We start from the raw sequence: 25,382 nt of genomic DNA, 5'->3' as shown, positions 1-25,382 counted from the left end.
AATATCTCCTACTGTCTACAGAACCAATCTCGTGGTTCAAACTCTGTGGAATCAGGTATCGAACTATTAGTGTGCACATCCCCTAACCAGGATTCCAAGCCTGGCGGGAAGTTTCCAACCTCGTAACGTGGGAATACGTCGCGTTACATATACTGGGACCACAATGTCCATAAATATGTCCCGAGATGAACATAGTCCAAACGGTGTCCTCCAAAACCTCACCGATATAGATAATACATAAATATATCTCTCATGCATCAATCTCATGCATGCAACAATTCTATTACTTCTCAATACATCAAAGAATGATATACCACATGCTTATGGTTTTTTGAATGTATTTTTGGACTCACGTTAGCCCCTTATGCATTTTTGAAATATGACTCTTTGGATTAACCTACATGACAATAAATTAAAGAGATTAATGTAAGGTATTCATTAAAGGCACAACAATAGCATAAGCACTCATTACCTGTATTTGTCTTCTACTCCTATTTTCAGGACATGTTCTTGAGTTATGCTTTGTCTTGTTGCACTTTCTACAATGCTTAATCAGCATACTAGGGTTGATGTGTGTCCCATCTTTGGTTATCTCATTTGAGCTCATCTTTCTCAACGTTTTTGGTCTCCCAGGCTTGCTTTTATATAGTGTAGGCAGTGGAGGCTCCTTGGTTGACTTGGGTCATTCCTTAGGACCAGCTAGTGGGTGTATCCTCCCACTATAAGTGTTCAAGTATGTGTTGAGTGAATAGCAAGGGTGTACATACTGATGCACATGACCTTTTCCATGTCTCATCCATATGGCACACACCACATGTTTACATGGTATCCCTATCAAGTCACACTTCCTACAACTACAAGTACCCTTAAAAAGATCAACTCTATGCTGCTCTAACACCCACCCCCCCCCCCCCCTCCCCTCCCTGCCATGCATTTAATCTCAAATAAATTTTCATCACTCTGGACCCCTAAACAACCACCAGTAGCATGCTCAACATATGCAAGTTTTTTCATAATGTTAGGATAGAAAGGTCCCTCCATTTTAAAGTTTTTTGCCTATTTTCAAATATTTTAGACATCAACAATTTTCTAATACTTTCAACACAAGATATTAGTGGTTGTTCCATAACATCTAAAATCAGTGCATTGAAACTTTCAGAGATATTATTAACTAATGCATCACATTTAGCTAAGGGTGTGAAATGGGACCTTAACCATTCAGATGGGTGCTTATCTATTAGCCATTGATATGCATCCAGATGTAACTTCTTCATTTCCTCCATACAATCAGTGAAAGTGCTAATTGTGGTTGCCTTGGCTGCTGCCCATAATGCATCCTTGATAGCTTTGCCCACAAATCTTGCTACCTTCATGTTGCCATGAAGATGCCTCACACAGAATCTATGTGCGGCATTTGGTAGCACTTCTTCAAATGCAAGAATAAGGCATTCTGCTTGTCTGCAAGTACAAAATAAAAGTGAGATTATGAAATGTAAGATTATGGAAAGATTCTTCAGATTTTGCAGTTTACTTGAGATAAATGTTAACTCTTCTTCTGCTTCCCTTGTGATCTGTAAATATGTCTTAAGAAGCCCCGAGAACCACTTCCAAGAATCTTTAGCAATTGGACAACTGCTGAGTTTAGAGAAAAGGTAAAAGTGGATGAGAGATTTCAGTTTAGTAAGAAACAAACCTATAGGGTTATGATCAAAGCAAGGCTGCCATTGAAGGGAGGCTATAGAGAATTTCAACATGATTTGGAACTACACCTTGGAGATTGATAAAACTAACCCAGGGACTTCATGTTATGTGAAGCTTGGAGAGTTGCTGTATGATGGGAAACCAATATTTATGAGGATGTACTTCTATTGGGAGGCTTCAAAGAATGAGTACAAGTTCTGTAGAAAAATTATTGGTGTTGATGGTTGCCATTTAAAACACCAGTTTGGAGGTCAATTGTTAACTGCTATGGGGATTGATGGGAATGACAGTATCTTCCCACTAGCATATGCCTTTGTTGAAGGAGAAACCAAATTACATAACTACACAACACTAAAAACATGTGAAGCATTCTCAGACATTAACTATAACTACACAGAAAGTGAAACATTCTCAGACATGCTCGCTAAAGTGAAACATTCTCAGACATGCTCGCTTAAACAATAACCTATTCATGATCCTATCACACACACATCACACATACAACAATTACCCATAAAAAACAATCAAATTTTACCTAGGGTATTGCTGTCGTCTTCTCCAATAGGATCCGTCTTGCTTCGTCCCTTCGTACTTGCTTTGAACGATCAATGATTCTGTTTAACTTCGTCCTATGTTTCCAATTTCTTCTATTTAGACTAGAATTAGTTCGCGATTTAGCTAGGGTTTGGTGGTTTTGGTCGGATGGAGACAAAAGGGTTTCGTAGTTGGTCTATAACACTTTGACTATGTAGACCAAGGAAATACAAGGGAGAAGACAATATGGAATTGAAAGGACAGATTTGCCCTTCCACTTCACGGATTTTAACACCCATACTAACGTTGGACTAACATTGGCCATCTTTTATAAAGTCTGTCCAAAATGTGGTCAAATTAATAAAAGTGGGCAAAATATGTCCATTGCACAATAAATATAGGACCAAAAATGGATTTTACTCATATATATATATATATATATATATATATATATATATATATATATATATATATATATATATAACTTAATAATAAAATAATAATACTACATATACTCCCAAATTCTATTCTATTTTTCTACTCACCGTTTAGATGTTACCTTTTGGTTCATTAAAAAAATGTGAATCATAGTTTCTATCACTTGTTTTTATTCTCCCCCATTAAACTCAAAACATATAGCAAGATTTTTAATCCTTGGAGTTCATTTATCATTCACATCACATGTCATATATTTCATTAGAAAAAAATAGATAAAATATGTTACTCACTTTTATTTTTCTTTTTTTTTTCTTTTAAATGATAGGAGAAATCAGTAATCATTAGTTGTCAACTTGAGTCTGTGTACTGGGTAACTCACTTCATTTCCGAATCAATTAGAACATGTCATTTTTTTTCTAGGTACTCAATTAGAGCAAATCATGTTGATAATGATAGTATTTTCTCTATCTAAGACATGTTGCAGCTATAATTTAAAAAATCACTAGGCGCTTCTCGGACGTCCATGTTCTTTTTTTAATTTAAAATTTGTTTTAAATTTTTTTGAGACTTGATAACTATAAATTATTTAATACTTTAGTATATTTAATACTAAAATATTAAATATTAACCTAAAAAAAATTTAGTGTTTGAAAGATTTAAGGTTATTTCGCTCAAAATAACATCGTTTTGAGAGAAATAATACATTTAAAAAAAAAAAAAAAAACTAAGCGGCCAACCGACACATAGACGCGATTTTTAAAACACTGGTTGCAGACCTACAAACATCATTGCATAATATTTATGTCTTATCATTTTATTGAATACTTTTTCTTTATCTTTAATTATTACATGAACTCTTTATTAATTTATGATAAATTGATAAGATAGTATAATATTGAATGTCTTTTTTTAATTGTTAATAAAATAATTTTAATATAAGTATTTTTTAAAACATAACACTTGAAACATATTATATAAAAAAAATTCACAACAATGATCGGCAATTGATGATTTTATTAGGACCGGGTCCAGGAGTACAGAACGTGGGTAGGGCGCTAGGCCCAACACAATGTGTATCCAAATACAAAGAACAAGGCCCACAGGATGGGCTATAGCAGACTATGCTACTGATTGGAATCGAACCCAGGTGACTGGATTGAGAGTTTGAGATCAAGACCACTAGACTAGTGTGCCTGTCTTGTATGAGTTTCCCCTTGCTAGGGATCCAGGACCCCTATTTATAGCATACCCCTCTCATTCTTTGGCGTCCACGTGTCCCACACTGCCACTTCTCACTCCGCTTGTTTGTCGCCATCTACATCACGTTCTTCGCCTTCCCGGGGTTCTCACGCCTTTCCCACCTTGCTCACACCCCACGACTCACCATGCTCGGCGCACCAGCCCGCCCCATGCATGCGAGTGCTGCACGAGAACGACACCCTGGTGCGCCGGGACCGCAGCCACGCTCCGGGCGCGCTGGATGTGCCATGGCCGGCCGGGGCCAACGCCGGCCCCCGTCCCGGGACCGGCTGCGGCCCCCTCCAGCGCGCCGGGCGCGGAGGCCGCGCTGGGTGCGCCGCGACCCGCCGGGGCCATCGCCCTGGCCGGCGCCTCTTTGCTGCCACCAGCGCCGGCCCCCGCCTGGGGCCGACTATGGCCTCCCCAGCGCGCCGGGCGCGAAGGCCGCTCTGGCCCGCGCTCCGGGCGCGCTGGGTGCGCCGCGACCGGCCGGGGCCATCGCCCCGGCCGGCGCCTCTTTGCGGCCATCGGCGTCGGCCCCCACCCGGGGGCCGGCTATGGCCACCCAAGCGTGCCAGGCCGCTAGGGCCACGGTGGACCGCGCTCCGGCTGCGCTGGGGTCGCGACTTCTGGTCGGGTCCAGCGCCCTGGCCGGCGCCCCCGTCCGGCCACCGGCGCTGCCCCCATTTAAAGCTAACTCTTCCCCTCTTCACCTCCACAACCTCTAATCTTTTGCTAGAATCAGCTCCCCTCACCCAACCTGCTTACCGCTCTAGACCTGACCTCGGTCCCGTGTTTATTCAAACCATGAGCTCCCCCCAGTCAGCACCGCCATCCCCTACTACTCACCCTACCGCTCCCGTCTCTGGTCTTGCAACCACTTTGCCACCTAACCAGGGCTTGGGGGTCTTTGGTGTCACCCGTTCGCCAATCACCGCCGCCAGCTCTCCGGTCCTCTCTAATCCATCTTCTCGTCCTGCTCAGAGATCACTCCCTATGTGGCCCATGTCGCCTCGCGCTCTTTCGACTGCCAGTATTCCCGTCCGCCATCTTGACCCTTCTACTCCCCGCAGCATACGTGCTAAAATCTCTAAGGCCGAACTTGATTGTTTGGACGGATGGCTGGGCCCAAATGTTGAGATTACCGTACCCGGGGAGGACCGGACCATGACAGACCCCCCTTGGCTGATAAGGTGGCCATTCATTATCACTTGGTCCAAGCAGGCCTTCAATTTCCTCCCCATCCTCTTATCCGAACGTTCCTCGAGTGCCATGGGATAGCGCCCTGCCAAATGACTCCGAGCGGTTATCGCTTATCACTTGTTTTATCACCCGGTGTTGAGAAATCCAGGTAGCACCTTCCCTATCTTTGCTTTTACATGTCCTCAACGTGAGCCAAAGTGGGTCTTTCCTCCACCTTCAGCCCATCCCTAATCACCCCTTCGTGACCTCCCTGTCCTCTCTCCCAAAAAACTAGAAGGAGAAGTTTGTATACCTTCGTTATCCTACTGATGATTCTGGGCTGGGTTTTAGTAACCTGTGGGTGCAACGCCCTCCTCTCTATACGCCTCCCGGCTATTCAGGTCTAGATGATGATAGGGCGCGACTGTGCGCCGACGGTCCCCACGACCACCGTAGGTACCATGATCCCTCTCGGCTCCACCAACTCAATACCGGTCCACCTCTGGGTACGTATATATGTATATATATATCTTTTTTTTTGGGGTTCGTATATATGTATATATATACATTTTCTTCTTTTTTTTTTTGGTCGTATATATGTATATATATACATCTTTTTTTTTTTTTTTTTTTTTTTTTTTTTTTTTTTTTTTGCACTGATGGTCATATCTGATGTTTATAGCCCCTGTGGAGAGTATCCCCCAAATGCTTAAGGCCTACTAGACTCGTAAACGACAGCGGGCTCCCAGCTCTGAGGCCGCATCTGGTGATGATGCTGAGGATGATGATGACGGGGCATCGTCGGTGGGGCTTATGGATGACCCTATCATGGACGGGGTGGATTCTAACATACATTCTTCGCCTGCCCAGTTCTCCCTGCTCACTCCGTTCCATGTTGTGGACTCCCCTTATCGCGGGCCTCTTTTGGCGGTACCGCAAGCTACGCTAAACCCTTCCGGTGAGTATGATGCCCGGGATCCTCTGGCTGCTCGGATTTCGGCCGGTCCGGGCCGCCCCCGCCTTCGTCCCTACGATCCTGAGCATGTGGACTTCATTGTTCGTGGGGTGCGAGATATGGTACCGGCCCACCGGCGCTTCTGGATTGATAGCAGTCCAATGGAGACCTTGAGTTCCCGCCAAGTTGGGGATTCCATGAACGTAAGTGGCCCCGCTCCTTTTTTATTTTATTATTATTTTATTATTTTTTTTAATGTGTGTGCCTGGCGTCTCTGTCTATTGCGCAGATGGTTATGCAATCCATCGGACTTCACCAGCGCCTGCAGGAAGCCTCTCGGGAGTATACCGAGTTAGAGAAGGCACAACGGGGTTTAGAGCACGCCTCCGGGAAGAGGAGGAGGCTCATAGGCGCGTCATGAGAGAATTGAAGACCCTGAAAGAGGCGCACCAGTCCCTGCAACAAGAGTACCAGGCCCTGGGAGATAAGCAACAGGCACTTCATAAGGATCACAGGATTTTGGGAGAGGAGCACCATGCCCTCCGGGAGGAACATAAAACCTTCGGGGAGGAGCACCAAGTTCTCCAGGGGAAATACAAAACTCTGGGGGAAGAGCACCATACTCTTCAGGGGGAACATAAAATTTTGCAGGAGGAGCATAAAAAATAGCAGCAAGATCATGACAAGGCTCTTGAATGTGTCGTGGAGGACTGGCAAGGGACTGAAGATTTCGCCCGTGCTGCAAGTGAATATTCGTGTACACGCATGCCTAGGCTGATTCGCTGGTGGTTGGGGCATTCGGATCGTTCTGGCGAAGGTATGGTTGAGGCCATGCTAGGGTGGCAGTCTGTACAGGAGTATCAGGATTATACGGGCCCCCACTTGTACAGGTCCTCCAGGAATGGGCCACTACCCCCGGGGGCCGGGTGGTCATGGGGCCGGTAGCGGAGGTGCGATTGCGCGAAACGCTAGAAGGTCATACCAGGTTGGTGCAGGAATGCAATGCGGCATTTTACATGGGGCAACGAGATATGCAGGACAAGCTTTACGGGAAGTTGGAGTGTCGGTTCACCTCTTTCAGCATTGAAGGGTGGAAACTGCCAGACGTCCTACATCTTCGACCTACTCGAGCTCGGGCTACGCCATCTTCTACCACGCCCGCTGGCGGGGATGTGCTTATGACTCCCGAGGCGGCCCAACTCGGTGTGACGTCGTCTGTTGCGGCTCCTTCGGAACCTGTGGCCGGATCTGGTATTGTGGGGAGCGTAGACCCCTCCGATCTCCATCTCACTATCAATTCGGGATCCGGGTTTTCTAGCTCGGCTGCCGCCTCTGCAGCCCCATAGACTTAGGCATAGATTGCAGATTTTTTTTTTTTTTTTGTAATTTCGGATATTTCGGCAACCTTAATAATCTAGTGATAATCTAGTTACTGTTTTTTTTTGCCATGCAACTTGCCGCCAACGCCATGCGGCTTGCCGGGGCAAGTCCGCGCATGTGGGTTGCGATAACCCACATGCCCCATCTGCCAACGCCATGCGGCTTGCCGGGGGCAAGTCCGCGCATGTGTGTTGCGATAACCCACATGCCCCATCCGCCAACGCCATGCGGCTTGCCGGGGGCAAGTCCGCGCATATGGGTTGCGATAACCCACATGCCCCATCCACCAACGCCATGCGGCTTGCCAGGGGCAAGTCCGCGCATGTGGGTTGCGATAACCCACATGCCCCCTCTGCTTAATGTCTGTAATACTCAATGCAATGTGTGAAAATCACGGATATTATTAGCATGCGACACAATGTCGTCTACAAGGGAAATATAGGTCACTTACGATGCAACATACCACGGTAATGCCATGGGAGTTGCGTTATTCGTCATTCCTTGAGAGCTACTCTATCTACTAAAAGAACCTTCGCAGGTGATGGGTGTTCCATACGCGGTCCACAGTCCTTCCCTGCATTGTTTTGAGTTTGTAAGTGTTCTTGTGCACTAACTCCGCCACCTCGTACGGACCCTCCCAGTTTTTGGCCAGTTTGCCTCCCTGGAGCGGTTTGCTAGCTTCCCGTCGTCGTAAGACTAGGTCGCTGACCTGAAAACTGCGGGGACATGTCCTTGCATCGTGGTAGCGTTTTATCGCTTGTTGATAGATAGCAATCTTTCGTCCGGCTTCCTCCCTCCTTTCTTGTAGGAAATTTATTTCAACCCGCAGGTCCTCATCGTTTCGGCCAGGTTGGAATCGCGTGCTCCTACATGCAGGGGTTGTCACTTCTACTGGTGTGACAAAGAGCCAATAACGTCTTGTGACTTTCTGTTTCTTTATTTCAGTTTCTAGTCAATAAAAATACATCATTGTTCTTTTCTCTAACAAAATTGTCCGACCTACCGTTGAATGATGAACACACGAGATTCCCGAGTAGAGACGTTAGAGAAGAACCAAGATGCAATCCGTGCCGAATTGGCCACATCGAATGATTGATTTGCAACCATGGAAGCTTCCATGGCTAGGATGTCTAATCTCCTCGCTCTCTCATTCCAAGGCGGAGGGCACAATAATGCGAGTGCTTCATCAACTTCCATCCCAATGCCGAATTCAACCTCTCTTCCAGAACATGTTCAGCCGGACAACACCTCGCTGCCCATTGGAAAAACAGAAATTCCTACATTTGAAGGCACAGATCCGATTGGGTGGTTGGCTAGAGTGGAGCAGTACTTTGCCATTCATCACACCCGAGAAGATTTGAAGGTCCAAACAACATTCGTTAGTATGGAGGGGGCAGCTCTACATTGGCTCCAATGGCTACAACAACAACAACCCACTCTTACTTGGACTCAATTCACACATGACCTTTTGGAAGAATTTGGTGAAGAATTGCCTCGGCTCTGTTTAAACAACTTATCGCTCTTCGTCAAACGGGCTTGGAGGATGAATTCATCGCTGCGTTTTGAGCTCAAATTGCCCAAATTCCTGGACTTGCTCCTCACATTCAATTAGGGTTTTTTTTCTCAATGGCGTGAAACCTACAATTTTGGTGCGGCTCCGACCGAATGATGTGACAGATCTCCGAACAGCAATGCGTGTCGCTCGCACCTGCAGAATGAGAAATTGAATTTCTCTCCACAGGCCGGCTCCTTGGACGTAATCTACAAGAAGAAAATGCAGCCCTCTAGATAATTCCTTCACATAGTGGGTCTACTTGGTCTAATGGGCCTGGGAAGAATTACCAAACTAATTCTTTTTTGAATTATTCATAGCCCAAACCCATTCCAACCCAGTCTCAATTCTCTAGTAGCAACCAAACATCTTCCTATTCTTCCCAAACACAACATGCGTTTCTTGCTATGCAGTCTTCAGTGCGCAATTTTGGCACGTCAACGTCACGAGCTCCAACACGACATTATTCTAACAAAGAGTATCTAGACATGCGCGCCAAAGAACTTTGTTTCCGTTGTCAACAACCCCACAGTCCGCTTCATGTATGCCCGAATAAATCCTTGCAAACTCTAATTGCAGCAGAGGATGAGGAGGACGAAACGAGCGACGAGCCTGGTGTAACTGACGAAATCGACATCGGACAATATAAGACAGTCATTCCAATCTAGCCTTGGGGACGAGGCTGTTTCTTTGGTGGGTGGCAATGATACGCACCCAAGGGATTTGCTTAACTCAAGGGATTTGACAAGAATAAAATCAAAGGCACAATCATATCAACAATATCTCATTTTCTATAATTATTTATTTCCTAGCACTATAAATTAGAACCTCTAGATGAGAGTAAATAAGCCAATCTTTATCCTTAGTCTTTAAGCTTTAGTAGCTAGGCAAAAGCCTAAAACTCTTGTTGGAGAAAGTCTTGTGACTTCCTGTTTCTTTATTTTAGTTTATAGTCAATAAAAATACATCATTGTTAATTTCTCTAACAACTACTAAAAATATTAATAATATTAATACTACTAATAACAGTAATATTATTATTTGGTATATAAAAGCATTACATATAATTTACATACATAACGCATAACCTTAATTAATTTGTATACATTAATTATGTAGTGGATTAGTGGACTACAAAAAATATTCAATAATATTCTTTCCAAATATTTAATAATATTAATACTACTAATAATAGTAATATTATTAGGGTTAATAATAATATTAATATATTTATGGTTAATAATAATTAATATTAATATATTTCGGTTACTTTTTAAGTAGTGATTTTTTCTTAATATAATTTCATGAGATAGAGTATTCCACCTTAGTTGTTGTTTTTATTTGTGTTAGTCTTTAATTGCAATATGTTGGATCTATAAGTTGGCATACTTTGTAATTTAAAAAAAAAAATGGGTGATGCAAACTTAATAACTAAACATAATAATTATTTTCAAAAAGAAGAATAAACAAATAAACATTTTTGCAATTAGTCATGTCGTGAATGTTAATAAACAATTTATTATAACATTGAATAAATGTTAATATTCAATTAATTTTACTTAATAGTCTATAAATATTATCCGTGCATCGCACGGGATAATTACTAGTTTTAATTAATGGTAAGGATTGAATTTAAATACTCATTTATATTATGATATATTTAATACATAGGGGTGGTATAGTAATTTTAGTTTCTTCTTTGAATTGGATTATAATTGAAATACAATATGTCAATATTATCCTTATTTAGAAGGATTCTATAAATAGTAGGAATAAAAACAAAATAAATACATAAATAAAACGCATGAATAATATATCGTGAGCAACGGTCTGTGCTTACTATTGTGTGTGCTTACCCCTAATTATGTACGTTTTTTAGTATGCATATGACATACCCTAAACATGTGCCAAAACGCAAACAGGTGTGTACATTTTACTAAGCTTTCCCAATGTTGTGGAATAATACTGAGTACTGTGCATATTCATCCATGAGTGTGTGCAATAGATAAGTTAATTCCAGGAACAATTCCTTGACTATTGTCATTTATCAATTTTTTATGCTTCGATTTTTAATTAGGCCATAAATGGTCTATTGACTATTGATCTTTACCAATTTTCGTCCTTGACTTTTATTATGATGATAAATAGTCCCTTAACTATTGATTTTGTTTCAAATTTGGTCTTTTAATTAAATATCCATGTAATTTGAAATTTCCTCAATTTAATACATTGAGTTTATCATTATGAACAACTAAAATTTTTACATTATTACCCTTAAATTTAATGTTTATTAATATGATATTTAATTAGATAGAGGACCAAATTTATTTTTTTTTAAGAAAAATCAATTTTCAAGAAACCACTTATGATTAAATTGAAAATCGATGACTAAAATTGGTAAAAATCAATAGTCGAAAGATCATTTATAGCACCATTAAAATTGAAGAATATAAAATTAATAAATAACAATAGTCAAGGGTTTATTTATGAAATTAACTGAAAGATTAAATATTTTTGAAAAAAAGTCATTTTTAAATTATCTTTTGAAAGTCAATTTTTTTAAATGAATCTTTAAATTTAAATGTAGTATTAAAGGTTGAAGAATTATATTTTGGGTAAAGTTGAAGAATTATATATATTTATGATAAAAGATAATACTTATTAAAAATCTGATGAGTATTATAGATAAGGATTTGTCGTAAATATATGCAACATATTTTGCAGAGATATTCCCTCCCTCTATTCCCAAGATCTAGTTGTACTGGCAGCATTTACTCTCTTTCTATGTTGGTTAACCATTGACAGGGACTGAGGGGGTGATAGATTAGGATACCCTTTGCCTTTAATTTGCCTACGGAGTAGTTCTTTTCTTTTGCATTGTTGGCTGTTGCAAAGACACTAGAGAATAGAGATCATCGCCGCCCATTTTCTTTGGTGCTGGATCATTTAAGGAAAAGCCCTGTCTGTTTTCCAGCTGTTACTTCTGCGTATATATCATATTCATATTCACTTTTTCCAAGAATCTCGCTGCCATCCAAATGTGTATCATCACTATAAAAATAGTTGCAGACCCAGAACATAGCTTTTCAATTTTATCCTGACTTCTTTTACAGTTTCCCGGCATCGCCTCATTTTTGGGTTTCACTTTTTGCCAGAAGATCGGTTCTGACTGAATTCATTGTTGCTGCGGTTATTCGGTTTATTTTTTATCTGGGGTTTTGATTCTTCAAAGTGTTTGTCTTTTTGTTGAAGTCAAACTCTTTATACCCTTTCTGCGATCTAATCTCTGCTTTAGATAGCTAAGATTCGGTATTTTCATGCTTTTATGTACAAGATATGCAGCCTGATCAGCGGAGAAAGGTAAGAACAATTTTATATACGTATACATATTTACATGTATTTTATTTATTTATTTTTTTTTTATAAAAAAAAAAGTGGAGATGGTAAACGGTATTTTGGAGTTTGCATACAATTTAGAGCTGTCAAAATGGAATGGGCCGATATGGCCAGCTAACTCAACTTGAGTCACAATTACTTTCTTTTGCCATCTGAAGATGGTAAGAGATCAAGATCATGAGTTCGAATCCTTGCTCCCTTAGTTTGAGCAGATCAACTATGGATAACTTAGGTTTTCCTTCTCTGGTCCTTTATCGGCTAAGGTTAGAAAGCTGGGTTTACTCATACTCAAAAGATTGTGGGTTTCTCTCTGTCATCCAAAGATTGCTTTCAGCCATTAGGTATAGTAGGGAGAAAGAATCAACTTTATCACTGTCTAAGTGGCTTGGCTGTAGATCCATCTCAAAGTTTAGTTTACTTAGTTTACTTTGTGATGCATATGTGGAAGGTCGAAGGAAGGTAGTGTTGTGTGCATTTAGGTTGCAAATGGCAAAGCTGGTAGGATCTGTTTCCAAACATATGATGAATTTGTAAAACAAAGATTGATGTGTGGTTTTGAGGGGCAAATAATGATAATAGCTATTCCAGGTAGCATTTCTGGTGTCTCTTTGCCTCTCTTCCAAGCTTTGAATATAAGCATTTGGGGGTTAGGGGGAGAAGAGATATCACTCCCTCATTTTCTTTAATACATATTGATGACTTGAATATCTGTAACATAACGTTGCATTTGATTTATGTTTTTTTGATAATTCAGGCATCTGCAGATGTAGATTTCTTCACAGAATATGGTGAGGGTAGCAGATACAGAATAGAAGAAGTAATTGGAAAAGGTAGCTATGGAGTTGTATGCTCCGCATATGATACATATCTTGGTGAGAAAGTTGCAATTAAAAAGATAAATGATATCTTCGAGCATGTCTCGGATGCAACACGTATCCTTCGGGAGATTAAGCTTCTTAGACTTCTTCGCCATCCAGATATAGTGGAAATCAAGCACATCTTACTGCCTCCTTCTCGAAGGGAATTCAAGGACATATATGTAGTTTTTGAACTCATGGAGTCTGATCTTCATCAGGTCATTAAAGCAAATGATGACTTGACTCCAGAACACTATCAATTCTTTCTTTATCAGCTTCTCCGAGGATTAAAATACATACACACAGGTTATATGATTGCTAGTCCTACTATGGCTTTTCTTCATTTCATTGAGCATTCAATATATATACTTTGTACTATACTATTAACATGTTTGACCCAAATAGATAAGAGGCAAAAAGATCTTTTTAAGTAAGAACTTTTTAGGAAGTGAGGGGCGAATTAAATAAAAATAAAAAGTTCATTAAACATCCCCATCTTCTACAAAAGAGCTTTTCAAATAAGCCGAGGCAAATTGCCTCTTATATACTCTGAAACGAACTTTCTAAAAACCTGCTTGGCCCAACTTATGGCATAAACTCCAATAAGCTACAGGACAAACAAGCAGCTGTGATGTTACCATTTACACTATCCTTAATTGTGTAAACTGAAACCATTGTCTTATTATCTGAATTTCTGATGAACATTATAATTTTCCCAGCCAATGTCTTTCACCGAGACCTAAAACCAAAAAATATATTAGCAAATGCTGACTGCAAACTCAAGATCTGTGACTTTGGTCTTGCAAGAGTGGCCTTCAATGATGCCCCCACAGCTATATTTTGGACAGTATGTTTCTTCATGCATTAGTGTGGAATATATAATATATGTATTGCAGATCTTTGCCACCTCATTCTTAACCGCTGCTAATCTTCTGTAGGATTATGTTGCAACAAGATGGTACAGGGCTCCTGAATTGTGTGGATCCTTTTTCTCTAAGGTGGAAATATCGTTAGCCCCCTATCCTGGTTTTAGTCAGTAGTATTTGTTATGTGTTAAATGCCTTGTCTGGGAAATTGTAGCATACTAAAATCTGTCTACTGTTATTTGTCCTCAGTATACACCAGCTATTGATATATGGAGCATTGGGTGCATATTTGCAGAACTCTTAACTGGAAAACCTCTCTTTCCTGGGAAAAATGTTGTTCACCAATTGGATCTGATGACTGATTTATTGGGAACACCATCTCCTGAAGCCATTGCCAGGGTATATGGCTGTTATATTTTGTTCTTCATTTATATAGAGTTTTTGGTTGATTAAAAGTTGGTTTTGGTTTTGGTCCACTGCTCTGCAGATTAGAAATGAAAAAGCTCGAAGGTATTTGAGCAGCATGCGTAAAAAGAAGCCCATACCTTTCTCCTATAAGTTTCCAAATGCTGACCCCCTTGCACTATGCTTGCTGGAAAGGATGCTTGCTTTCGATCCAAAAGATAGACCTACTGCAGAAGAGGTAATGTAGGTGTAGGTGTGTTCTCTTGTTCAGTTTTTAGCAATCCAAATTTTAATGTGTCGCGTGCTTCTAGGCTCTTGCAGATCCATATTTCAGAAACTTGGCCAAAGTTGAGAGAGAGCCTTCTGCACATCCAGTTACAAAAATGGAATTTGAATTTGAACAGCGAAGGATAACAAAAGAGGATGTAAGAGATATAATCTACCGAGAGATTCTAGAATACCATCCAAAGATGTTGAAGGAGTACATAGAGGGGGCAGAGCCAACAGGTTTCATGTATCCTAGGTATTCTTATAAAAACTTATTTGAGATGTTTACCTTTTCAAATGCATTTTTCCCGTTTTTCTTTACGTACCCAAAAAAATATATAGCAAATTGATATGTTATGTATCCTCAACATCACACATCTTAATCATATGATGCTTCTAATAAATTTTTTCTTCCCACTCCTGATTAACTACAGTGCGGTTGACAAATTTAAGAAACAATTTGCATATCTTGAGGAGCACTATGGAAAAGGTGGAGGAGTTGTTGCCCCACCTGAGAGACAACAAGCCTCATCACTGCCAAGGTAGATCGAGTGCTTTTGTTTAGAATTCTCAGCTTCACCGTTTTGGTCAATATAATGTTCATGCCCCTAAATAAAGATTTGGATGCAGGCCATCTGTCTTGTATTCCAAAAATTGTGGCGGGCAAAATCCAGCAGACGTCACAAATGATTTCTCTAAATGTTCTATCAAAGAAGGTGGCAATTCGGGGATACCCATCACAACAATTCCTCTACAAGCTGTTCATGGTCTATTATTATCTGCTTTACTTTCAAGTTTTGTTTTTTTAATCTTTAATATTGTTGTTGCTTGGCTAGCCCCCTTGTGTTCTTAATTAGTTTCCAAATATAACTTGTTCAACCCAGGCCACCCTCAAAGCCAGGCTCTAAAATAAATAATAATTGGAACCTAAGAATGCTTTACCTCAAATTTGTTAGCTGCATATTATGATGAATAATCCACCTGTTTGTTAACTGTTACAAAATGCTATGCTAGCTGTCATATGAAGAAAAGAAAACAAATTGGAAAAGTAATCTGAGGAAGAAACTTTTGTCCTTACAATATATGTCATGGAATTGTGAAATTTGTATTCCAGGATTAATTAATTTGGAATTAATTTGAACTGAACAAGCTACTTTTTGTGTTCTTTAATCTAAATACTTCAATACAAGTTCTAGTACTCTAGTTGATGTGGGACTTTAAATATTCCTTATGTAATAATCAAATGAGATGCACACAAGCTACCTACCCTGTGTGCATTCGTGCAGTAGCTTTTGTGCATTTTCAAAGGATCTCACGGGAACAGGTGGATGCATTTGAATATATATATGTACAGCTCAATGAAAAGGCAATATTGTATGCAGGTGGTTCGGGCAGGCGTGGAAGGGTTGTTAGTTCAACAACCACGGGGCGTTATAACAGCTATACCGCAGCAGCAGATGCCACTGAGCAGCGAAGAATGGGTAGAAATATTCCACCACAATATGCTATTTCTAATGCTGCTTCATATCCTAGGAGACACCCCAATTGTAAAAGTAAAAATGATGGGGGAGAAGAAGATGGCGGCCATGAGATATCCAACGGTGTGCAGCCTAAACCAAGAAAAGTAGCTGCTGCAGCTCCTGGTGGATCTGGAAGCCAATGGTATTAAACAAACTTAATTGTCTGAATCTTAGAGCTGATGAAGAAGAAGAAGACGGGAAAATTAAGATGGTTTACTCAAATCACTTTCCACTTGTTTATTAATTACTCCATTATATATATACCTGACAAGTTGCAGGCTGGCTTGCAGAGAGCATTATATTAGGTGTGTATTAACACTGCCACCATAAACAAAACCCCACAATATGCATGGAAGTTTGGCAGTTGAACCAATTCTCTTTAGCTTCTTTATATCAAGCTAGAATGGGTTTTACATTCTCATCCATCACCATCACTGTTCTTCACCCAAGATCAAAGGGGAATTGAAGGCGTAAAGAACAGACACACAGAAGAAGCGCGCAGGAAACTCGAGTAAGGGTTGAAGTTAAATTATTATTTCCACCCTTTTTTGCCAAAACAGTTGTAAGCTATAACTAATAGTTTGGTTCTAGTTAAGACACCTGAATCATTGTTGCTGTAAGCCTACAGGCTTAATATTGGCCTCGGGGAGCTGTATCTTCCGAGTTAATACCCAATTTAATCCTTAACTATAATTGTTTTTTTTTTTTTTTTTTTTTTTAATTTAGTCTTAAATGTCTTTTTGTGCTTAATAAAATCATCAACTTTGATGTTTTTACCCAATTGAGTCCTTGGGCTGTTTGAATCAAAGATTAAATTGAGAAAAATCAAGACTAAATTGAGTAAAATCACAATAGTCGAAGACTAACTTGGATAACTACTAAAGTCGATGATCAAATTGGGTATTAATAGAGGTGAAATTACAAGTTATTTTAACATAGGATTCAACTAGGTAAAACTATCAAAGTTGAGGACTTAATTAGATAAAAAAAAAAAAAAACGTTTAGAACTAAATAAAAAAGGAAAAAGTGTTAAATTGGCCCCCTAAATCAAGTGGATAGTGCAATTGATCCCCTAAGTAAAAAAAGTTTAATTCAAATTCCCTAAATGGGTAAGTCCTTAAATTGATACGGTGTTGACACGTGTCCTTTTTATTTTAATTTTTAAAACAAATATATTTTATTTATTAAAAATTAAAAATATTATTTATTATTAATTAATTAAAATAATAATAATAATAATTTATAAAATAAAAAAATCAGAACAGTCATCGGTTGTCCGGCAGGACGGCCATGGCCTTCCTCTTTTGTCGGTCGTGGTCGTCCTACCAGACAGCCGATGGCTGTTTTTTATTATTATTATTATTATTAATTAAATTAATTTATTTATTTATAATAAATAATATTTTTAATTTTTAATAAATAAGAAACATTTGTTTTAAAAAATAAAATAAAAAGGACACATGTCAACACTGTATTGATTTAACCTGATAAACAAGTCAAATTGGACCTAATTGAACAATTTTACCGATTTAGGAAATTTGTATGGAGTTTTTTTCAACACGACATGTTGGTATGAAATGTGCCTATGTGATTTGTGAATAAAATTCAAATTTTCAAACGAAGTATGATTCATGATTTTCCTAAGTGTTTATTGAGTACCGTTGAGCATGAAAGTTGAGTACATGTTTTGGACTTGAGTTGAGATGAGTTGATTAAATGCCCTAGTTGCATTATCTAGTTCATGAGTATTGAGATTGGCATGATCATATGGTTTCATTTGCATTAACTTCTATTTCGTAAACTTTGGTACATAAAACCTATGTTTTCATATTAAAAGCTTTTGCACACTTTAGATGGCCTATATTATTGCCTTACGATATTTTTCAAAACCCGTATATGTATTTTGGAAACCTATATATACCTACATTATTTTGAAAGCTTGCATATCATTTTAATTGCCAACATGAAAAGGGAAGTTGTATGAGATATATGTATGCTATGTATATGAAGTGAGGAAAACTGTTGTTTTGGAGGCTCCCGTTTGGACTATGTCCTTTCGGATGAAAAGAGAAAAGATCGGTCAAGCACCAACAAATGAAGTAGCTTAGTAGAAAAATCCTGGGCTGCTAGGTTGGATACTACCCGTTGGGTTTGAAATCCCGGTTAGGTGGTGTGCACACTGAAAGTACGATACATGATTCCACAGAGAAAGAAAGATTAAGAACCTAGAGAAGTGGTTCTGTGGGCGAGATGAGTATTAGGACGACCCATGTTTGCTAGCCCGGATAGGTCCGTTCACGATTCGTGAAGTTCCTACCTCCCATGAGTTCGAAGTTCCTTAGGTGCGCAGATGTGGCGGTTGTGTGGGAAGCACCGTCGCTAGGGCTTCGCTGCGGCGGAGTACCTGCCTCATAGACGCAGTTTTGAAAGAAAGAAAAGAAAAGAGAAAGATTGAGAAAGACGAGAAAAGAGATTCACGAGATGTGAAAGAGGTCCTCCGCAGAAAAGTATTATATCTTTTATCGAGAGTATGAGTATCTATATACCTATACTATTGCATCTATCATATGACTTTACATACATTATTGCATAGTATATGATGTTGAGTATTTGAGAAGTGAAGCATGCTACATTGTTTGTACGTATTCGTATGATAGTATGATTCTTACTTGGTACTTATACCTCTAGCATATTGTTATCTTAGAAATGCTTTGATAGTGTGATGAGATAGAAAAGATTATGAATTCATTCTGGTGGGGTTGTGAGAGGAGGGAAAGAGGGGGAATAAGGTGAAGTAGAGTGATTTGTGTGTGCCAAAAAAGTTTGGGGGGATGGGATTCCGGAGAGTTCGTGAGATGAATTTAGTCATGTTGGGAAAGCAGGGATGAAATTTTCTTACTAGTATTGGTATAACGAGATGAATGGGCTCTATTCGGTTAGGAGTGGCTATAGATTAGCTACTGGCGAATTGGGGTATGAGGTGGAGGTGGTATGGAGGGGGCTATGGCACTTAAAAATCCCACCAAAAGTCAAATATTTTTTCTGGAATTTGTGTACTTTGCGGTTGCCCACCAGGGATGCTTTATTGGTTAAACGTGTTCCCTGTGATCCCGTTTGTGGGCTGTGTGGTAGAGCAAATGAGAGTATTGTTCATGTGTTCGCTAATTGTGAATTTGCTCATAAATGCTGGCTCGTTTTGAATGATCAGTGGTTGCTACGGTATGTGGGCTCTATTGATGAGTGGCTGGATGAGATGTGGCGCCTTCCATCAAAGGAGCTGCTGGAGCATGTTGTGATGGTAGCATGGGCAATCTGGGAGGCACGAAATAAAAAACTATAGCAGGGAATGGTCTCGGAACCGGCGAACTTGGTACATCACGCCATTATGTACGTGAATAGCTGGCGGCAGAACAATGGGATTGACATGCGTGGGATGCTCTCAACTGTGTCGGACCATCACACTATCCATGATGATTGTATGACCCCTGGAGATGTAAAGGTATGAATTGATGTAGCAATGGACCATGAGCATAACCGCATGGGATTTGGGTGGTGTGTTTTTGATTGGGATGGAAGGGTGATGGGGGTGGTTATGTTTGCCAAGTGTGGTCTGTATATGGTACATGAGGCTGAAGCGGTGAGAGCTAAGGAAGCTTTGAGTTGGATAAAGGGAAGGGGATGGGGGAGAGTGGTTTTGGAGACGGATGCACAGGTGGTGACACGAGCGGTAGCGGCGGACGCAAATATCTCACCTTTTGGTGCTATCATTCAAGAGGTCCGTGAGCTGCTTCATGAATTGCCTATGGTCACTTTCCGCTTCGTGCAGCGTCGGGACAATGGGATGGCTCATTTATTGGCTAAAAAAGCTCTTAGTTACATAGGGGAGGATAGACTTGAGTTCTTTGACTGTATTCCACGTTTTCTGAGTGGTTCCCTGTGTAACAGAATTTCTCGTTGATTTTATGGAAAAGTTTGGGTTTTCAAAAAAAAAAAAAAAAAAAAAAATGCGTTGATAGTGCATATGTTGTTGATTATACATGTTTATATTTATAGTATCCTTACTTGGGTTTATTGTTGGTTTATCCTAGTATCTATGTGGGTACTCGTTGTATTTGAATGTCAACTGTTTTTCCAAAACCTATATCTATAGTTATATTACAGGGTTGAGTGGTTTATACTTAGCATTTTATGCTAACGGGTTTATTTTCCTATGTGCTTTTATAACCGTTTTTAGGCAGGACCGTTCCAATAAAAATTGGGGTCCTGTGCAATATTTTAATTTGGGCCCCTTTTTCAATTAATTTTTATATATAAATAATAATTGTTCAAAAAGTTGTCTTCAAAAATTTAAAATATAAATATTGTATTAAAAAATACATCTAAAATTTCATTTAAAAAGTGACATGCGTCGTGCACATTTAGACGCAAAATCATCCACCAAGCTTTTGATATCAACTTCTTCTAAAAGAGAAAATTTCAATTTTGGTCCACTGACTATTGTAGTTGTGTTAATTGCAACACTTGACTATCAAAAATGTTAATTTAGTAACTTGACTATGCAATTTCCATCAATTTTGGTCACGTCGGCTAAATTACCGGTGAATTGTCACCGGAAAATCTTAAGTCAGCAGATGTACTAAATTGGAAGGGGCAAAATAGTCTTTTTCCATCCGCTACCGCCTGAGACCTCAGCCAAATTCTTCTCCGATCCTCATTTGATGTGAATCGCAGGAGTTTAAAATATTGGACGAGAATTGATGTCAAGAGAGATGAACCTCGGTTGAATCAAAAAGAGGAAAGCTGGTCACTTCTTGGCAAGCCCTTGGATTAAGCGCTATAGACCACACAGACATCATAGTGGAACATCTCAAAATCAATCTCAGCTTCCTTTGCGCCGAGATTCAATTGACAGCCTTGCAGGTAGCTAAAATTGTGAATCAGAAAGTTTTACATACCTAAGTCAGATGTACAAATGTTTCTTGATATACTTAATTAGAAATCCTTGCACTAATGGAAGACGAGCCCAATCTGACAGCGGCGCCACCGCCGATTCACATCAGATGAGGATCGGAGAAGAGTTTGGCTAAGGTCTTAGGTGGTAGTGGATCTGAAAAGACTATTTTGCCCCTTCTAATTTTAGTACATCTGTTGACTTAAGTTTTTCCGGTAACAATTCGTCGGTAATTTGGCCAGCGTGACCAAAATTGATAGAAATTGCATAGTCAATATACTAAATTAACATTTTTTATAGTCAAGTATTGCAATTAACACAACTCCAATAGTCAGTGGATCAAAATTGAAATTTTCTCTCTTCCAAAATGTCATTTTCAATAGAGATTAAAGCTAATCCATTCAGTCTCTCTTGCAACATACTTGATCGTAAGTATGATTTCAACAATTTCAACTTTGAAAAACTCCTTTCTGCAGAGGCAACAGTAATTGGGATAGTCAATAATATTCGATATGCAATAGAAGCATTTGGAAAACAACCCAACTGTTTCAATGAATTCAATATACTCACTGCTCCTATATTTTCTTTCGATAAAATCTCTCTAAGCAATTTTAGCTCAATATAGAATTCATTTCTGTCAATATCACCACATTGTTCATCTCTCTTAAGAGCTGCTTCTAAACAAATGCAACAAGATTTCAAATCCATATCAGCCATCGATTGTAACTTGTGAGAACTAAACAAAAAACCAAATGTTCCTTCATATACTTCATATTGCTCAAACCTCTGGGTCAATGAAATAATAGCTTGATCTACAATGTATAAAAAATAATGAACCCTAAAAGATTCTTCTGGAGATAGTGAAGTATCATCAGCACTCTCATCAAATTGTCTTTTTTCTACGAATTTTTCGCTTTTGAGGAAACACTGGCTCAATTTCTAATTCAGTGGCAATTTCCTTTGCAGTATCCATGGCAGTAGAAAAACCATTTTCTCTATAATTCTTAAAGAAAGAAACTAACCCTTTAATTTGATTAATAGCAACATCAAGAAGCATATCTTTTGTTTGTAATTGCTTGCTAACTAAATTAACCGCAGTTAAGATTTCAAACCAAATGACTGTGGCTAACAATAATTCAAAGTTACTAAGCTCATTTGTAGCTAAAGATCTTGCCTCACTTTGAATTTTAGAATCACCGTCTGTATCTTCCACTTGAAGTAAGGCTTCTCGAATATCACTGACTGGATATCTAATTGCTTTAACACTTTCCACACGACTTTCCCATCGAGTAGATGACAATGGCTTAAGAGTTAGATTTGTTACATTACTTTTCAAGATATGCCACCGTTTTGTTGAATTAGCAAATATTGTGTAAATTCGTTGCACTACTCCAAAGAAATCCCTTGCTTTGCCACAACTATTTGCAACGTCACACAAAGTCAAGTTAAGACTATCACTACCACAAGGAGTATAAAATGCTCTACGATTTATATCCAATAGTCTTTTTTGTACACCTTGATGTCTCTCTCTCATATTTGACCCATTGTCATAACCTTGTCCCCTTACATTATCTATATCAAGATCAAGTGATATCAACACATTTTGTAATACTTCAAAAAGAACTTGGTCAGTAGTGTCATTCACAACCAAGAATTCCAAGAAGAACTCATCTATTTTAATTGGATATGTTGAAATATCCACACATCTTAAAATCAAAGACATTTGTTCTTGGTGACTCACATCAGGATTACAATCTAATATCACTGAAAAATATTTTGCTTCTTTGATTTTTTTGATGACCTTTGTTTTAACTGCAGTAGCAAGCATAAGTATCAATTCATTTCGAATCTTAGGACCAAGATAATGATGATGAATATCACGATTTCTAGTACGTACAACATGCTCTTGAATGATAGGATCAAACTCAGCCAGCATTTCAATTAGACCCAAAAAATTCCGATTGTTATTCTCATACAACTTCCCACTTGTTCCACGAAATGCCAAGTTATTTTTAGCAAGATACTTCACAGCTGCAATAATCCTAAATAATACTTTCCTCCAATATTCTTTTTCTTTCAAAAGTTGTTCTTGAACCACTTTATCAATTGTCTCATTTTTTTTTGTAATCTAAGACGCAACTCCATCCAAGCTGTCATATTAGTTATATGATCTACACTCGTTTCATGCTCTTTAAGTATAACACCAAGATGTGTCCAGTCCCTAAAACCTTCATTGACCAAAACACCTTTTCCTATACTTTTTAAAAAAATCTTGCAACAAAAACAAAACACCTTGTCAAGTTCTTTTGAATATATAAGCCAATCTCGATCACACTTCTCTCCATTTGGCAAATATCTTGTGTAATATGCTGATGAAAATCTTCTATAGAATTTATCTTTAGGACCTTTATTTATTGATAAATCTCTTTTTGGACCATCTTTCACAAGAATATCTACTAATTTAGAATCAAGGGCATCCCAATTTCTTGGATCATATATGTCAAATAAAAGTGAATCATTTGGTTTATCACTGTGACCAACATCATCTAAACAACTATCAACATTCTTATTATTTTCATTGTCACAATGATACCTGTCATCGTTGTGCACATTATCATTTAAATTCTTTCCAATCTCACAATCATCTTGATCTTCTATATGAAGATTAGCATCTAACAATTTTTCCTTGACATCATCTTTTTGCTCATCTATTTGAGTTTTTTTTTTTTGTAATAAATTTTTCAAGAGCCCCCTTTTGAGATTGAGTTAGTTGTTCAATTCTTCTTTTCTTTTTACGTTTCTCAAACCCAGATGAATATTTTCTAGAAGACATAAAATCCTAAGGAAAAAATAAAAATTTATTTAGAAACTCTATGAATAAATAATTAATCAAAGAAACAAATTCTTGAATATATTATTCTGAAATCAGAATTATTAAGTCATGTAAATAAAACAATAAACAAGAATTGTAAAATAATACGTAATTTTAATTACCTATCAAGAGAATTGAAGAACTTGAGAGTTTGAGAATTGGAGAATCAGTATCACACGAGTAGAATTGTCGTCTTTCCCAAATTTGAATTACCTAATCTAGTTCAAATACACAAACATTCAAATTAAAAAAATTCAATATTTGAATTAATTCAAATACCTAGAATTCACAAATAGCATCCTCAAATTAAAAGAATAAAAGTTCAAATACCTAAGCTGCTAGGCAGTAAGCAATTTGTTGTAGTTTAGTCTATTGTGAGTCTCGTCTCTTCCGCGGTATTTCTTTCCGACTTTCTGTTTCTGTATTTTAGAATTTAGATTAGGCTAATATAGGTTATAGGTATTTCATATTTGTTAGGTGTGTATGTGGGCTTTGGTTTTTTTAAAGAAAGGTTCATCAACTTTGGGCTTTCTTTAAATTTTAGTCGGTTGAAGCCTAAAAGGCAAAATTTTGGGGGCTATGTGCGCCTGCCCTAGGTAGACTTGCCCAGGGACGGCCCTGTTTTTAAGTGGTCTTGATGCATGACGAGAGCTCGCTTGTTAGTTGTAGTGTGTAGCTCTAGGGATTAATTATTGTTAGCTCTAGTTATCCCTCTCTTTTTTATGTAGCTTGACTACTTTTGGTTTTGTTGGTGCTTGGACACCTGGAATTGCATGTCCCTTATGTTGATGTTTAGAGCTTTTGACTTTGGTTAGTTTTGTAGTTGTTTAGCATGTGCAGTTACTCGAGGGTGAGTAATTGTGGCGGTGACAGTCTCTTTTGGATGTTGAATTTGGATTTATATTTATCCTTTTAGTCCATTCTTTTCCGCTGTTTTCGCCTTTTTAGATTGTTAAATCTATGTTTTAAAGTTAAGAAAAAAGAGGGTGTTACATTCTCGATCTCCCCTGTTCGCCGGAAGAGCTTCGAGTGACGAGGGCTGGGTCCGATTGCTAGAAGCTTCTGCTAACCTCCGATCACCAAATTGAGGATGGGCATCACCATGAGCTGAGGATTATGGGTAAAATAGGAAATAGGAAGTTTGATGGTGCCTGGTGGTTCTAATTTGTGCCTGGAATTTCTTGAGTAGTGGATTGCTCTATAGATGAAATGATGTGCGAATGTGATTAGTTTTGTATTTAGGTGACAAAAAATAAATTTAATATTG

At 38.7% G+C, this 25,382-nt stretch overlaps 2 protein-coding genes and 1 pseudogene across 7 annotated transcripts; 2 read left to right on the top strand and 1 right to left on the bottom strand.

Moving 5' to 3' along the window:
- The first annotated feature begins 12,121 nt into the window (after window positions 1-12,121).
- On the top strand, window positions 12,122-23,119 carry LOC109146879 (mitogen-activated protein kinase 15-like). Of its 6 annotated transcripts, none has more exons than XR_002048527.1 (11): window positions 12,122-12,341; window positions 13,132-13,540; window positions 13,954-14,081; window positions 14,173-14,232; window positions 14,350-14,499; window positions 14,588-14,743; window positions 14,817-15,028; window positions 15,207-15,314; window positions 15,403-15,539; window positions 16,155-16,503; window positions 16,583-16,705. XR_002048527.1 is itself a non-coding variant. In XM_019294550.1 (11 exons), exons 1-10 carry the CDS (start codon window positions 12,318-12,320, stop codon window positions 16,439-16,441), a joined length of 1,671 nt encoding a protein of 556 aa, XP_019150095.1. In that variant the 5' UTR covers window positions 12,122-12,317; the 3' UTR covers window positions 16,442-16,477; window positions 23,100-23,119. The 6 variants fall into 6 exon arrangements, 5 of the variants coding, with proteins under 5 accessions (XP_019150095.1, XP_019150097.1, XP_019150096.1 ...); XM_019294550.1 differs by lacking the exon at window positions 16,583-16,705 and adding an exon at window positions 23,100-23,119 and having other exon boundaries at window positions 16,155-16,477; XM_019294552.1 differs by having other exon boundaries at window positions 16,155-16,349; window positions 16,380-16,705.
- LOC109146845 lies at window positions 19,810-20,250 on the top strand. The gene has a single exon (XM_019294519.1). It carries the CDS (start codon window positions 19,810-19,812, stop codon window positions 20,248-20,250), a length of 441 nt encoding a protein of 146 aa, XP_019150064.1.
- LOC109146844 lies at window positions 21,120-23,739 on the bottom strand (annotated as a pseudogene).
- Between the last annotated feature and the right edge of the window lie 1,643 nt (window positions 23,740-25,382).

This window comes from Ipomoea nil, unplaced genomic scaffold, assembly GCF_001879475.1.
Source record: "Ipomoea nil cultivar Tokyo-kokei standard unplaced genomic scaffold, Asagao_1.1 scaffold1940, whole genome shotgun sequence".
NCBI classification, from domain to species: Eukaryota; Viridiplantae; Streptophyta; class Magnoliopsida; order Solanales; family Convolvulaceae; genus Ipomoea; species Ipomoea nil.
Note: the sequence above shows the minus strand (reverse complement) of the source record. Positions and strands in the feature narration are given on the sequence as shown.

Coding starts and splice junctions, on each gene's coding strand:
- LOC109146879 (XM_019294550.1), top strand. CDS start 12,318: ATGCAGCCTGATCAGCGGAGAAAG. Junction 14,500..14,587: donor CTCCTGAAGCCATTGCCAGG/GTATATGGCTGT, acceptor ACTGCTCTGCAG/ATTAGAAATGAAAAAGCTCG. Junction 14,744..14,816: donor ATAGACCTACTGCAGAAGAG/GTAATGTAGGTG, acceptor GCGTGCTTCTAG/GCTCTTGCAGATCCATATTT.
- LOC109146845 (XM_019294519.1), top strand. CDS start 19,810: ATGGACCATGAGCATAACCGCATGGGATTTGGGTGGTGTGTTTTTGAT.